At 49.5% G+C, this 16,739-nt stretch overlaps 1 protein-coding gene across 9 annotated transcripts in view; it reads right to left on the bottom strand.

The window, feature by feature from the left end:
• Positions 1-12,942, bottom strand: part of EPHA5 (EPH receptor A5) — a 218,403-nt gene extending 205,461 nt beyond the window's left edge. For all 9 annotated transcript variants that reach the window (XM_054164860.1, XM_054164854.1, XM_054164841.1 and 6 more), the window contains exon 1: positions 12,753-12,942. In XM_054164860.1, coding sequence (XP_054020835.1) covers positions 12,753-12,879 — 127 coding nt within the window. In that variant the 5' untranslated portion in view covers positions 12,880-12,942. The remainder of the gene's footprint in view (positions 1-12,752) is intronic.
• Positions 12,943-16,739: the final 3,797 nt, after the last annotated feature.

Raw genomic sequence — 16,739 nt, forward strand, 5'->3', positions numbered from 1 at the left:
TCTCACCAGGTCACCAAAGGAGTTAAATGAGGAAAGGCTCCAACTATAAGGTTAAGGCATACTTCAGCAGCTTTATTGTCAGCTCCTGGCTAGCCTGGCACTCCTGGAGTAGCCCAAATGCTGCAGATACTCTACAGGCATAACCCTAAAAGGTACTCAGTGGCCCTTGGGTCACAGAGATCTTTCTCCACTGAAGAAGTCCCTGTGCTCAGCACATCAACTTAAAAGCCTAACAAAATACTAGAACTCATTTATTCCTACTTCCTTTCTCCTCAGCACTGGCCAGGTAGGTCACAAAGACCAAAGAAGAAACCTCAGAGCCCATAAGCAGACACTTATCCCCTGTACCTCTGCCAGCAAAGCTTGGAAGAAGCCCATGCAGACTTTCCAAAGTGCTTGCTGCTCATCTCCACCCTCAGCCCAGCCACCCCGCAAGCCCTAATTATTTCTAATGCTCAGTCAAGAGGAACACAAACCCACACAGATCTATATCATCATTAACTCCCATGCCTTCAGGGGAGGATAAATGATGATTAAAGTCTGAAGTCACACCACAGCCTTTTTCTCCTCTGTTTTTTTGCTACAGAATTGCAGCCTGGAGAGTCCACAGACACTCTGCCTCTCAGACAGCTTGGTTACTGCAGGTGAGCAAACAAAAGCAGAAGTGGCCTGAACCTTTGTCTTGACCTCCAGTTGGTGAATTAAGAGGAACCTGACAGGAAGACTGGAAATGACTTTGGTGTGTGTCCACAGGGGGGAGATTGAGAAGGATTGGAAGCCCTGCCAGATGTGAAGGGCAGTGTCAGGAGGACTTAGCCAGGCTCTGCTCAGTGATGTCCAGTGACAGGACAAGGGGCAATGGGTGCAAGCTGAATCAGAGGAGATTCCAAAGGAACAGAAGGAGAAACTTTCTCACTGTGAGGGTGACAGAGCCCCAGGGCAGGCTGACCAGAGAGGTTGTGGAGTCATGGACATGGTTTAGTGGCCATGATGGTGTTGGATCTTGGTCTTTTCCAACCAAAACGATTCAATGATCCTGTAAATACTTGCAAAGTAGCACATTTTGAAACCAAAACATTCAAAGCAAAACCTTTTGTTTAAACAGCCAAAGCAAAATCCTCAAATCATAGAACGGCTCAGGCTGGAAGGGACCTCAGATCATCTACTCCAACCACCCTGCCGTGGGCAAGGACACCTCTCAGCAAGACTTGGTCACACTCGCACAAGGCCTCACCCAAACTGGCCATAAATACCTGAAATTAAAACTCTGCTTGCATCCCTTTGTTCCAGAGTGACCAGGAACCTTTGCTCTTGCGTGACAAAAGGTGTGGCTCAAGTGCTCCTACACCCTCCTCAAGGCTCCTCCTGCAGCTCCGGCCCCTTCGCCCAGCGGTCCCCAGAATGTAACCACCCTTGGAAAGGTCACAGCTACATCAAGGTAGACCACACTGAGCTTATGAGAGCAACTCTGTTTCAAAAGGCCGGTGAGAAACCTCCCGTGGGAATGCTCACACGCTGCCAATTAAGCGGGAGCTGAAACACTCTGCTGGATGGAGGGTCAAGGTGCATGACGAGAGGTGACAGCAGTGCTGTGCACTGAACCCTCACCAGGAGGCCTCCTGAATAGCATCACAGGCTTTCCAACAAGCTTCACGCCTCTGCTCTCCTCCTCCTTCCCTCTGCCCAAGGCAGGGGGTAGAGCTGTCAAAGACATCATCATTAATGGAGCTGCTTTCTCCTTATGCTGCAAACCTCCCCAGCCTTCCTCTTGCACTCCCAGGCTTCGAAACACTACCAGGACACACTGACTGCAGAGGACTCTTTCTATTCACAAGTCCAAGTTTTCCTGCTCATAAATCTTCATTGGTTTTACTGCAGTATGGTTGCCATTCATTTCCCAACTTTTTTTCCTCCCTTTTGGGCCAAGTATTTCTTCAAACAGGATCAGTTCAAGGCACACCAACACGTGACAGCCAAAAACAGCCCAAGGAAGCAAAAACAAATTGAAAAACAACAACAACAAAACAAACAAACAAAAAATAAAGGACAAAAAATAAAGAAAACCTACAACCAAACAAAGTAAGTCTTGAAAGAATTCAAAGCATTCAGGGAGCAGATGCTTTGTATTCAATATCTAGGCTGACTTGGGACAAAACTCACACAGCAAAGAACCTCTGAAACATCTCTACTCAGCTCTGCTGAGACCCCACCTTGAGCTCTGTGTCCAGTTCTGGTACCCCCAGTATAAGGACATGCAACTGTTGAAGAGTGGGCCCAGAGGAGGCTATAAAGATTATCAGAGAGCTGGAGAACCATCTCTGTGAGGACAGGCTGAGAGCATTGGGGCTGTTCTGCCTGGAGAACAGAAGGCTCCAGGGAGACCTTAGAGCAGCCTTCCAGTACCTGAAGGATGTTACAGGAGAGTTGGGGAGGAACATTTGACAAGGGCTTGTGGTGACAAGACAAGGGACAATGGCTTTGAGCTGGAAGAGGGCAGATTTAGAATGGAGATCAGTAAGAAATGCTTTCCAGTGAGGGTGCTGAGATCCTGGAACAGATTCCCAAGGAAGCTGTGGATGTCCCCTTCCTGGAGGTGTTAAAGGCCAGGTTGGATGAAGCCTTGAGCGACCTGGTCTAGTGGGAGGTGACCCTGCCTATGGCAGGAGGGTTGGAACTGGATGATCTTTGAGGCACCTTCCAACCCAACCCATTCTATTATTTCCATCAGTGGAAACCAGCTACAGCAGAATGCCAGCTGAAGCAGTACCTGTTATTGATAGCCCCCAGGAGGCAGAAGGTATTCACCACTTCATGAACTCACAAACTAACATTAACAGCAGAATGAGTTTTTATTACACTGGCTTCACTCAGCTCCAAGTATTCTCATAATTCCCCTTTCAGAGCAAGAGCCAAAGCATCAGAATCTGCACCACAGATCCATACTTTGTAAGGTCAGGTGGACAACTGTAGCTGCAACATCAGCCAGAGAATTCCACCCGCTAATTTCCGAGTTAATTCTACAAGGGACTTCAACCTCCCTGGGCAACCTGTTCCACAGTCTCACCAGCCTCATACTGAAGAACTTCTTCCTAAGATCCAGTCTAACCCTGCTCTGCCTCAGCTTCAAACTATTCCCCCTTGTCCTGTCTCTAGATACCCTAATGAAAAGTCCCTCTGCAGCCTTCCTGTAAGATCCCTTCAGGTACTAGAAGGCAGCTCAAAGGTCCTCCCAGAGTCTTCTCTTCTCCAGGCAGAACCCCCCCAGCTCCCTCAGCCTGTCCTCATAGCAGAGGTGCTCCAGTCCTTGGATCATCTTTGTGGCCTCCTCTGGACTCACTCCAATAGTCAGTAAAATGCTTCCAGCCTCACTCCTGAGATGCACTGCAAACAATGCTGCACCAACACCACCACAAAGCCCCAGTCTGGCTACAGGACAAATCTTTTGAGGAAGCTATCTGGGCAAGGACCAACCTGCCATTAGAACAAAAAAGACACTTCCACTGAAAGCACCTGCAACCAGCAATCTGACAACAAGGCTGCCTGTAAAAACAAAATAGCAGTGCTACCTGCAGCCCCAGGACCTCAAACCACTTCCACGGCATCTGCAAGCCCTTGAAGGAGGCAGGCAGTTTCTTCAACACCCCGCCTTGGTATCAGTGATCTTAAAAGTCTTTTCAAAAGTAAAGGGTTGCATGATTCAATACTTAAAGCAGGCACTTTATTGAGCGCAGGCACAAAGTCAAGCCCTGAAATCCCAACAGCCTCCCAACATCTGCTGGCAATGTTGAGCCAAAACCTCACCTTCTTCCCTAAATCAGAGCACTACAGAATCCTAGAATGGTTTGGGTTGGAAGGATCCTCAAAGATCATCCAGTTCCAAACCCCTCTCCATGGGCAGGAACACCCCCACTAGACCAGGTTGCTCAAGGCCTCATCCAGCCTGGCATTCAACACCTCCAGGGAGGGGGCACCCACAACCTCCCTGGGCAACCTGTTCCAGTGTCTCACCATCCTCACTGTCAAGAACTTCTTCCTAATATCCAGTCTAAAACTCCCCTCTTCCAGCTCAAAACCAATCCCCCTTCAGTCACCTCCTCTCCAAGCTGAACAGTCCCAGCTCTCTCAATCTTTCTTCACATTCATAAAAGGTATCCAGAAAGCCATGGAGATCAGATTCTGCAGTGCATATAACCAACCTCAAAAGAAGGAAAGCAGCTTGGCACAGGCGCATCCAGAGCTGTCAAGGCTGTCAGCTCTCTCCACCAGTGGACTCCAGCCCACACTGCCCAGCACCACTAAAGCCTTGCTGTTGACAATAATGACTGCTCTGCTGCCACTGAGCTCACTCAAGTAGAAAAACAAGGAGCTGACATAATGCTGGGATAGCATTCAGGAGCAAAAAGATGTTTTCAGATGATCTGTTGGCTTTTCAGGCTTTTCAGACACTTTATGCCTTCTAGTTCTGCTCAAGGAAGAGGGCAGAGGTTGTGACAGGGAACAGCACATGGCCACCAGACTGGGGGGAAACTACATATGGTAGTAAAGCAAAGATGGACCAACTAAACTGACATGGGGGGTTGGTGAGAAATCAAGTTAAAGGGAAGTGTACAGCTAATTTCACAGCTTCAGAGGTTGCATTGGGTTGGAAAGGACCTTTCAAAGGTCATCTTGTCCACTTTCAAACCATTGCCCCTTGTCCTATCACCACAGGTATAAGGCTCCAAGGTCTCCCTGGAGCCTTCTCCTTTCCAGGCCAAACATCCCCAATTCTCTCAGCCTGTTCCCACAGCAGAGGTGTCCCAGAACTCTGATCATCATCGTGGCCTCCTCTGGAGCCGGTCCATATCCTTCTCATGTTGGGGGGTCCAGAGCAGGACACAGCACTGCAGGTGAGGACTCAACAGAGCAGAGGGGCAGCATCACCTCTCTCCATCTGCTGGTGACATTGCTTTTGATGCAGCCCAGGTTGCCATTGGCCTTCTGGGCCCATTGCTGGCTCATGTCCAGCTTCTCACCCACCAGCACCGCAAGCCCCATCTGCAGGGCTGCTCTCAATTTAGTTTCACTGATTTAGCTCATGCAAAACAATTCAAATGATTCAAGTCCACCCAGAAATACACCACCATGAAATGCACTTTACTGATACTGAATGATTAATTTCTTCCCAGGTGTTTGTCTATCCACTCAGAGAACCACAACCCAAGGAATCTTTGGATGTCCCCTTCCTGGAGGTATCACAGTATCACTAAGGTTGGGTGTTCAAGGCCAGGTTAGATGAGGTCTTGAGCAACCTGATTTAGCAAAAGGTGTCCCTGCCCATGGCAGGGGGTTTGGAACTGGACGATCTCCAAGGTCCCTTTCAACCCAAACCACTCTATGATTCTGTGAATCTACACACATAGCTCAGGGCAGCCTTGCTTGTTTGGTTTTGGGGTTTTTTTTGTTTGTGGTGGGTTTTTTGTTTTGTTTTTGTGCCAGGAGGCAGAGCCTCACTTCCCTGACATCCCTGAGTAATACTGAAATCTCATCACTGTTCAAGACCCGGGAATTTACAGGAACAGACCACTGCAAACAGAGCTCAAAGGCTGAAAGATTGGGCAGGTCTCATCTGACCCCACCTACATCACTCTGTCCAGCTCTGGAGCTCCCAGCACAAGGAGGACATGGAAGTCTGAGACCAGGTTCAGAGGAGGCCACAACAATGGTCAAAGGGATAGAAGCATTTCTCCTATGAAGACAGTCTGAGAAAGTTGGGGTTGTTTAGCCTGGAGAAGAGAAAGTTTCAGGGAGACCTTAGAGCAGCCTTCCAGTATCTGAAATGGGGCTACAGGAGAGCGACTTTTGACAAGGGCTTGCAGTGACAAGATGAGGGGCAATGGTTTTGTGCTGGAAGAGGGGAGATTGAGACGAGATTGGAAAAATTCTTGACAGTGAGGGTGGTGAGACACTGGAACAGGTTGCCCAGGGAGGTTGTGGATGCCCCCTGCCTGGAGGTGTTCAAGGCCAGGATGGATGGGGCATTGAGCAAGCTGCTCTAGTGGAAGGTGTCCTGCCCCTGGGAGGGGGTTGGAACCAGACATTCTTTAAAGTCCTTTGCAACCCCACCCATTCTCTGAATCCATGATTCTATCAGGGATAATTCCCTGAGGGTCCTAGTGGATGGAAGGTGACCATGAGCCATCAATGTGTTCTTGGGGCCAAGAAGGCCAATGCCATTCTGGGAGGGGTCTTACAAGGGGTGTGGTTAGTAGGTCAAGAGAGTCTCTCCTCCTCTACTCTACTCTGGTGAGGCCACATCTGGATACCGTGGCCAGTTCTGGGACTCTCAGGTCAAGGAGGACCTCAAGGAACTGCTTGAAAGAGTCCAGTACAGAGCCACAAAGATGGTGAAGGCAGTGGAACATCTCCCTTGTGAGGAAAAGCTGAGGGAGCTGGGGCTCTTTAGCTTGGAGCAGAGGAGCCTGAGGGGTGACCTCATTCATGTTTATAAAGATGTGAAGAGCAGTGTCAGGAAGATGGAGTCAGGCTCTTCTTGGTGATGCCCAACGACAGGACAAGGGGCAATGGGTGGAAGCTGAGGATAAGAAGTTCCATGCAAACATGAGGAAATCTTTTTTCACTGTGAGGGTGACAGAACTCTGGGATAGACTGCCCAGGAAGGCTGTGGAGTCTCCCTCTCTGGAGGTATTCAAAACCCACCTGGATACATTTCTGTGTGACCTGCCCTGGCTGACCCTGCTCTGGCAGGGGGGTTGGACTGGATGGTCTTTCGAGGTCTCTTCCAGTCCCTAACATTCTGTGACTGTTCACTGCCCTTTTATAAACCCCTACCATTAGACAGCAGAGCTCTCACCCATAAACTCAGCTGCTGGTTTCCATTTGAAAGCCATGACTGAGTCATTTTACAGCCTCCTGAAAAGCCATCTATCACACATCAGGCTGATCCCAAAAAGACCATTAGACACGAGCTGTCCTTCCTCATACCTGTAATTTGACCACAGTAAATTTAGAAGCTAATGGGATTACACCTGTGAGTAAAATAAACACAGGGCTGTGAGGCTACATTCTGCTGGCACGGAGAGCACACAGGGAACCATCCCAACACACAGGAAAAAAGAGCAGATAACTCCTCAGAGCCTCTTCACAAAGCAGGAATGTCCAAACTGACCCCTTCTGCACACACAAGGTATGGGCATGCTAGCAGTGTTGGAGTCACACTCCATCAGGTCCATGTCTCTCTTGTGCTGGGGGCCCCAAAGCTGGACACAGCACTGCAGAAATCCTCCAGAACGACACAAAACCCAGCAGCTCTGTGAATCCATGGCAGCCACTGCCAATCATACTAAAAGCAACCCAATAAACAAAACCTTCTGCTCATGAGTGATTTTATTCAAAGCACCAGACAAATTGACACAAAAATTAAGGCTATTTTCACCTGCTTCTATTAAGTACTCCAAAATACTCCTTGAAAAAGACTTTACTCACTGATTAAAGCCAAACATTTTGATGTTATACCTAAATATGCCTTTCTGCAGCCAGACACAGAACAGCAATTATACAATCAGTATGAAAACAACACACACAAGGCACAAGCTGAGAACAGGGAGGCTCATCCCAGGCCCTGCCATGAATAATCTGCAAAGACCAACCTTCCCTTATTCTTGCCTGCACTAGACCCACACATTGAAAGTGTGCTCATTAATTCATTCATTCAAACTAAAAATGATACATGAAGAGAAAGATTTTAAAGGGGAAAAAAAGGCAACCCTCAATATCAATCCAGACTGGGGGATGATGAGATTGAAAGCAGCCCTGCAGAAAAGGACTTGGGGGTGCTGGTGAGTGAGAAGCTGGACATGGGCCAGCAATGGACACTAGCAGCCCAGCAGACAAATGGTAGCCTGGGCTGCATCAAAAGCAATGTGGCTAGAGGTGGAGACAGCTGATTCTGCCTCTGCTCTGCTGAGACCTCACCTGCAGTGCTGTGTCCAGCTCTGGAGCCTCCAGTGCAAGAGACACAAACCTGCTGGAGAGGGTTCAGAGGAGGGCCACCAAGATGATGAGGGCTGAAGCACCTCTCCTATGAAGACAGGCTGAGAAAGTCGGGGCTGTTCGGAGTGGAGAAGGCTCCAGGAAGACCCTAGAGCTGAAAAGGCCCTACAGGAAGGCTAGGAAGAGGCTGATTAGAAGGGCTTGTAGTGACAGGACAAGGGGCAATGGTTTGAAACTGGAACAGGGGAGATTTAGGTTGGATATCAGGAAGAAGATCTGCACAATGAGAGTGGTGAAACACTGGGACATGTTGCCCAGGGATGTGGTTGAGGCCCCACCCCTGAAGACATTCAAGATCAGACTTGATATGTCCCTAGTCAGCCTGCTCTAGTTGGAGATGCCCCTGCTGCCTGCAGGGGGGTTGATCAAGATGATCTTTGAGGGTCACTTCCAATCCAATGCAATCTGTGAATAAAGTAATCTTCAAAAAATCCTAAAAGTAATTAAGAGGGAGAGGACCAAACAGAGGAGTTTGTATCTAAAGAATCATAGAATGGTTTAGGTTGGAGGGGATCTTGAAGATCTTCTATTTCCACCTCCCTGTCATGGGCAGGGACACCTCCCACTAGACCAGGTTGCTCAAAGCATCTTCCAACCTGGCCTTGAACACCCCCAGGGAGGCATTCAAGGCCACACAACCTCCCTGGGCAACCTCATCCAGTGTCCCACCAATATCCTTCTAACCTAAAAATAAATACATTCCAAAGTCAGACTTTAATTTTGTCTTTCTCACCTTTCTATTGAAGTCAACATCATCATTTCAAACTTTTTTTTTCCCTCTTCTGATGTGCTTAACAACACAGCTGGTTGCTCCTGCACTGCCTCATCAGCACACACACTGCTGCTGAAAAGCCCTAACATTCAAACCACTTTGCATGCAGTGACAATTATGCAAGGAGTTCCTGTGCTAGAAGCCATCAGATGGAACATGCCCCATCCTTGTAATAATTTGCCCACATGACACTTTTTAAGGTCATCTGGGTGACGTCCAAATGAGAATTGCAAACTAATCCAGAGCCACAGGCGATGCGTAACAAATCACGGAGTTCAGAGGGGAGGAGAGGAGGGAGGAAGGTCTTTAAACAATTACTTCATTCTGGCTTTTACAGAAATTATTTGTATAATTAGGCACCCCTGCCCATGGCAGGGGGTTGGAATAGATGACCTCTGCTCTTGTGAGACTGCATTTCAAATACTGCATCCAGTTCTGGTGTCCTCAGCAGAAGGAGGATACGGAGCTGCTAGAGTTAGTCTACAGGAGTGCCACAAAGATGACCCAAGGACTGGAGCATCTCTGCCATGAGGATAGGCTGAGGAAGCTGGGCTTATTCAGCCTGGAGAATAGAAGACTTTAGGGCCACCTTAGAGCGGCCTTCCAGTACCTGATGGGATCCTGCATGAAGGCTGCAGAGGGACTTTTCCTAAGGGTGTCTAGAGACAGGACAAGGGGGGATGGTTTGAAACTGAGGGAGAGCAGGGTTAGATTGGATCTTAGGAAGAAGTTCTTCAGTACGAAGGTGGTGAGACCCTGGAAGAGGTTGCCCAGGGAGGCTGTGGAAGCCTCCTCCCTGGGGGTGTTGAAGGGCAGGTTGGATGAGGCCTTGAACAGCTGAGTCTAGGTGAGAGGTGTCCCTGCCCACGGCAGATGATCTCCGAGATCCCTTCCAACCTAAGTTATTTGATGATGCCACCTCCCAGACCCTTGTAACTGTAACAAAGATTTCAAGCATGTCTCTTTAAACTGTAGGAGGTGCAAGCAGCCCTATCACATACTGCCGGCTCGCCTCTCACACCCTGGTATCATAAGAAATTAAATTTTCAAGCAATAATGCACTCCTGGAATAGCAGCACTTCAGAATTCTGTAACACTTTTGGGTGTGCTCATGAGAATCTCTCTTCCCAACTAATTCCTGAATTTGTAAAAGCAAAGGGAAGATGGAAATGCCTGGTTCCCATCAATGAGCTCTGCTAAAGAGTTAAAAATAGTGGCCAAAGAATACTGGAAAAATGCATGAGGCAGCACTGAGCTTCCATTCTTCACTACATGCTTTAATACAGAAGTGATTTTGGTATTAATTTTATATATAAAGGTGCTTTTAATATGTAAACTGAGATTGAAATTAAAAGCCATTTTATTTCCCTATTATGAGAAAACTGGGGGGGGGGGGGGAGAGCCTGTTTTCCCAATGTATATCCTTCAATCCTTAACAGAAGGTATCTCTGAGGGTGACGAGGGTTATAAATGGGCTGGACACTCAATAATTCACCATATTGCTTGGACTCAATGATCTCAAAGGTGTTTTCAACCCAGTGCTATGATTCTCTTAGTGACAAGAGCTTCTGAATCTCAGCTACCTTGCAAAAAAGCTATTTTGATGCTAAGGAACTCAAAACATTGAATTTACATTTTTTTTTTCCTTCTCCTTCCAATCTTAACCTAGATTTTCAAAGCCTTTTCTCCTACATGTCCCTCCACTAGAGGGTAAAACAGAAAATCTTGCACTGGGAATTGTTCACAGCATAGATCTCATCCTGTGAAGTCATTCTGGAGTACAGTAAGAGACACAAAAACGTGATGTGAGGTGAAAGGAAAGGAAAAAAGAGCAAGAGAGAGAGAGAGAGAAAGAGAGGAAAAAAGAAAACAGTAAAGGTAGGGGTTTGTAATTCTCTATGCTGCTACATATGTGTGAGATGCCCACACAGCAGAGGGTACCAGCTAGGTAGTTTAACTGTGGTGAGTGGAATCCTGGAATCTCAGAATCCTGTAATCATTCCGGTTGGAAACTCAGATCGATCTGGACTCAGATCAAGTTCAGTCATCAGTGTAGGATTTGGGAGAATAAAAACCAAAATGAGAAAACAAAACCAAACACCACCACCAACTTTTGAAATCGTGATTCCCAGGTCTAAGATGGCCACCTCCAGCCGAGCAAAAGTAAAGTTCCCAACCAGCTGAACAGGACAACTAACCTCGGAAGAGGCTCTCTCTCATCCAAGCCCAATTGAACTTTCAGAGCCCAAACTGGTGATGAGCCTCAGTGGCACAGAGCGAGGCAGGGGGACCATCAGCTGCGCTCAGCCTCACATACTGCAGGGCTGAGCCGTTCCCAGAAGCGGAGCTGCTCAATAGTAACGGGCAGTGGAGATCTGCTGCGAGCAGCACTTGTCACAGAATGCTTGTTTACAAATAAATCTCCCAGCAGCGAAGGGCAGCGGGCACCCAGGAAGTTCAGGTCTATGTTCAGAGCCCTCCCCTACCAGCAGCCTTTAGCTTTGCATTCACCGAAGAGCTAGAAATTAGAGAGCAGCAGTCAGAAGAATAAGGTGGGAGAGAGCGTGAGGCAAGCCCTCACGCTGCTCGTCAGTGCCGTAATGCTCCTCTGCAACCTCCCTGTGAAGATGCCACCAAACCCCTTTGCTGGGCAGCTTCCTTAATCCTTCCCAGTCCCTATTTCCCAGCGTGTATGAGTCCCCTGCTCATGCAGAGTCACCTTTTCGCTCGGGGAACGGTCCCTTTAGACTCCCTCAGCGCTACCCAGAGATGTTCCGAGAACTGGCAAGGCTGATGGAGACGGGGCTCGGAGCATCTCCCAGCCCGTAGCGGGGCAGCGGGGAGGGTGCAGGACAACGTGCCTCCCAAGAGGCGGGTAGGTAACAGGGAAAGCCCTTCGGAAGCAGCCACGCCACCTCCCCAGCATCCCTCCCACGGGTGAAATCATTCGAAATCGCGACGAGAGCAGAGGAATTGGGCTCACCATTACCTAACCATCAGCCAAAGCCGTTTCCATCACCTCCCCAAGCCAGTGCACTTGTGCTATTTTCACACACACAGGAGCAGCATTTCCCCCCTTTTTCCAGACCTTAATTTTAAAGAAAACTGTGATTATTTTCGCTCTCCAAAATAAATTCCACCTCAGGCCATATCTTTGAAATTCTGGGACGCTTTTGCTTCCCTAAGCCCTGCCATCCTTCCTCTTCTCCCCTCTAAAGGAGTTTCACAAATAATAAGGGGGCACCACGAAAGCCAGCCCTGCTGCTACCCAAGCCGCTGGCATCCCCTTCGGATGCTGAACTTCACCCATCGCTGTCACATTACAGACTGCCCAAGGATCCACAATTAAGGAGATTTAATAAAAAAGCCCCCCAAGCAGTTCCCGAGCACCACGGACAGGGAGGCTGGGGGGAGAAAAACGTAAAAAATCAAAACCCCACTTTGGTTTGAAAGCCTGAAAGCACCCTGCTAGACAAGAAGCCTGAACACGTTGATGTCCACGGGGGACGAAAAAGGGTTTAAAAAAACCCAAAACCCCTCGCCCCCAGCAGCCCGACTCCGCTGCGTTGCGGGTTATAGAGCACCGCTGCAAGCCACTAGCTACCCACCCGGGCAAACCCACCTGGGAAACATCGCATGTACCCTCCTCCCCAAAAAAAACAGAACCCACCCGTGCCAAAGCATCTGTGTAAGCCTCCTCCGAGCCTGCCCGCACCCTACGGCACCGCTCCCTGCCCCGGGACCTCCTCCCCGAGCCCTATCGGCCGGTGCCGGCTGCCTTCCCCCAATACTACATTCACCTCCCAGCCGGCTGAGCGCCCCCACCCTGCACCCCCACCCAAAATGTTCCCAAACGGGGCCGGGTGAGCTGGAAGCGGCGCAGCATCCCCGTCCCCACCAGCCCTGCCACCCCGTTCCCGCCGCTCACCCTCACTGCCGGGGCTGGCCAGCAGGCTCCGGAGCGCAGCGCACAGCAGCAGCGGCAAGAGGCACGTCCAGCCGGCAGCCGGCTCCCCAGCGCGGCCAGCCCAGCCGCCGGCGCCCCGCGGCCCCATCCCGCCGCCCCCTCAGCGCATGGGGCGGCGGCTCCCACCCGCACCCCGGCTCGGTTCAGGACGGGGCGGACGGGCAGGCAACGCCGTTCGGATCCGCTCCCGTCCAGCCGCGGCCGCGACTGGGAAGCCGAGGGGCGGGGATAAGGGAGGCGGCCCCGCACCGCCACGGAGACGCCCCCGACGGGGCGGACCCGCTGCCAGCATCCTTGCCGCTGCCATCCCGTGAGGGCGGAGGTGGGGAAATGGTGCTGGCCGCGCCTCGGGGCATGGAGGGGACCGCACCAGAAATGGCTGCTCTATGAGAACCCCTCCTGGGGATGAGCGGGGAGCAGCGCTCGCCCTGCCAGGTGTCCCTCGGGGAACTGGGACCCCCCAGTGCCCCCCTTTCATCCCCCAGACGCCACGGGTCACCCCCAGCTCAGCGCACAAAGCCGGGGAAGACCGAGGGCAAGGCTCTGTCCTGGCCAAAAAAGCCCAAGTGCCCGAAATTCCCTCATGGAAGGGGTGATTTTCAGGTGTGTTTTACCCGCAGATGGCCAGCAGAGCACGGATTTGAATCCAGCATTGACAACGAGCTTCACAGAAATTGTCACTGAGGATTTGGGGGTTTTTACCACTCAGAGCCCAATGACATAGTGATTCCCAGAGATTTACACAGTTACATACACACAAACCCCAGTCAGTACCTCCCCTGAGGAAACTACCTCCAGATAAGGCAATAAACACAAAATCCCAGCTTGGCAGGTGCACAAGCAGCAAGTTAATGTTGACCCAAACCCATCTCACCTGGTGCTGCCTCCTCCATTTCACCCAAATGTTTTGTCCCTGACATTTTATATTCTAAAAGCTGTAACCTCAGAGTGAGCACCCACAAAAGAGTTACTCCAAAGGACAAGGCTTAGGACCAAGGCTCCAAGCAAGTTGCAATTAAAATTACAAAATGCCCACAGCCAAGTTGTCTTCAACTGGGGAATTGTCAACAAGACATCTTTCTACACCACCAACACTCAAGTAGCCAGGTGAGTAATGCATTTCCCTGTGCTTTTGCACCACCCCCAACCTCAGATGCTACCAAAATCTGACCAGTCCTGAGCTGTAGATGAATATTTTCAAAAATGTTGGCTAGCTCAAGGCAGAAAACCTTCTTGCAAAAGGAGCTTTGCATTTTTACTGCCACCCGGAGGACAAGGAAGGGGCTTTGCTTTACAGAATCACAGAATGGTGAGGGTTGGAAGGGACATCTGGAGATCACCTAATCCATGCCCCTTCCTAAAGCAGGGTCACTGCGATCAGGTTGCACAGGAACAAGTGCAGCTGGGTGGATGTGCTGAGGGGGCTGGGCTTGTTTAGTCTGGAGAAGACTCTGGGGGGACTTTACAGCTGCCTTCCAATACCTGAGGGGATCCTTAAGGAAGGCTGCAGAGGGACTTTTCATAAGGGTGTGCAGTGAGAAGACAAGGGGGAATGGTTTGAAGCTGAGGGAGAGCAGGGTTAGACTGGATCTTAGGAGACAGTTCTTCAGTATGAGGGTGGTGAGACTCTGGAACAAGTTGCCCAGGGAGGTTGTGGATGCTTGCTTCCTGGGGGCATTTCATGCCAGATTGGGGTTGTTTCAGGCCAGAATGGGGTTACTTCAAGCCAGGCAACCAAGTTGAGTTGAAAGGTGACCCTGCCCATGGTGGGGGGAGTTGGTGCAGATGATCTCTGAGGTCCCTCCCAACCTGAGCCAGTCTATGATTCTATGAACATGAGGTATATCAGCCAAATGAAATGCATGGCATGCTTCTGCTTACAGCAGTGCATCAGATCTTCACTAATTAAACTGTCTTGCTGGTCTGTAGTTCAAAAGGCACCAAGGTTTGCCATTTGACCACTCCTGCAGCATGCTGGCATAGCCAGATTTTCAGCTGGGATAAATCAGAGGCTAATGCCAGGCCTGCATCACCTTTAGGATGGGAGTAGCACTATGTGGTACACCCATTCCTAAGGATTCGCCATCTGTGGAAGCAGCAGTAAGTTTTGGCACCCAGAAATCTGGGCAGGAGAACATCAGCAGAACCAGCACCTTGCTGGCATAGTAACAGAGATCAGATGGCAAAGAACAAGTGAAGTATTAAGCTTGGATGGGAGTCTCCCCTGACTGAGGGGCAAGATTGCTGTAAGCTAGACAAGTCTCTTATCACAGTCTCATGTCAAAACTGTTGTTTGCTCCTGATTTTCGACTGCTATTTGACAGTCATTAACTGCTGTTTGGACTGCTAGGCTGATAATTTAGAGGCATTTCAGATGATATGTTAGTGACATCTTAATTTTCTGGGAAATACTGAGATGAGCTTCACATGATTCATGAGCTAGTTAAGAATAGCCACCATGCTCTCAATTTCATGCTAGCTGCCTCTTTTCCTGCAGGAAACCACCTCTTATTTCAAGAAGTTTGGTTCGTTCTCCACACTGCTTGTGGCACAGGAAGAGTGTCTCACCCTCATCTCTCAGGACATCAGGTCAGTACTGATTAAAAAACCCAAACAACTAAATACACCTTTATAAAAGGATTATTGCCTCTTCCCCAGGAGGAGGGGGACCTTAGGCACTATCTAGTAGAACCTATTTGGTGGGGGCTCAGTTTTCTACCACCCTCCTGGTTTTGCCACCAAAACCAAAGCTATCTGCAGCAGGCAAGGCTCTGCTGCCTCTTATCTCAGCAGTGCATGCAGTGGACAGAAATTTGAGCAAACTCCTGCAGAATTCCTGGTAACCTTTTTGGGTGATCAGAGAGAAGCTGGTTTGTCTGATGGGATCCCTTCCTATCTCCCACTAAAGAATGCATCTTTTATTGCTTTGAGTAAATTCACTCTAAAAATCACAAAGTGTGAGCCACAGACTATTCAGGATCCTTCTGGAGCAGGTCCAATGGAGGCCACAAAGATGATCAGAGGGCTGGACAGCCTCCCCTATGGGAACTGACTGAGGGAGTTTGGGCTGTTCAGCCTGGAGAAGAGAAAGCTTCAGGGAGACCTTAGAGCAGCCTTCCAGTATCTGAAGGGGGCTCTAGGAAAGCTGGGAAGGGACTTTTGACAAGGGTTTGTAGTGACAAGGGGCAATGACTTTCAGCTGGAAGAGGGGAAATTGAGACTGGAGATTAAGAAGAAGTTCTTGACAGTGAGGTTGGTGAGACAGTGGAAGAGGCTGCCCAGGAATGTGCTTGAGGCCCCATCCCCAGAGATATTCAAGGTCAGACTTGATGTGGCCCTGGGCAACCTGCTCTAGGTGGAGGTGTCCCTGCTGCCTGCAGGGGGGTTGGACAAGATGACCTTTGAGGGTCCCTTCTAACCCTGTGCAATCTGTGAGCCTAAACCATCTCAGGCTTGTGCTATTTCTCCCTATATGCAGCCTGGTTCTGGTGTTAGGTTCAATTTTTCTTTCCTGCAGCTCTGCCCCTCACATTTATGCTTCTTCACCTATGCAGAAACTATTTCCTCTTAATCATCATTCAATTAAGGTCTATATTTCATCCTTTAAAACTTTTTTTTTTTGTCTTGAGTCATTTCTACAGAGTTTTAGCAATACTCCTATACTCCAGACTCCCTCCAGTTCTCCCAACCTCTCCCTCATAACAGCTTGCCCAAAAGAGAAGAGTCATTGTACTAAAGCCAGAATAAACAATGATGTTTAAAATGCTTTTGCATATCATAGAATCACAGAATGGCTCAGATTGGGAGGGACCTCAGAGATCCTCTACTCCAACTCCCCCACCTTGGGCAGGGACACCTCTCAACTTGACTTGCTTGCTCAAGGTCTCATCTAACCTGCCCTTGAACACCCCCAGGGAGGAGGCATCCACAACTTCCCTGGGCAGCCTA

Source organism: Dryobates pubescens, chromosome 1 (assembly GCF_014839835.1).
Source record: "Dryobates pubescens isolate bDryPub1 chromosome 1, bDryPub1.pri, whole genome shotgun sequence".
NCBI lineage: Eukaryota > Metazoa > Chordata > Aves > Piciformes > Picidae > Dryobates > Dryobates pubescens.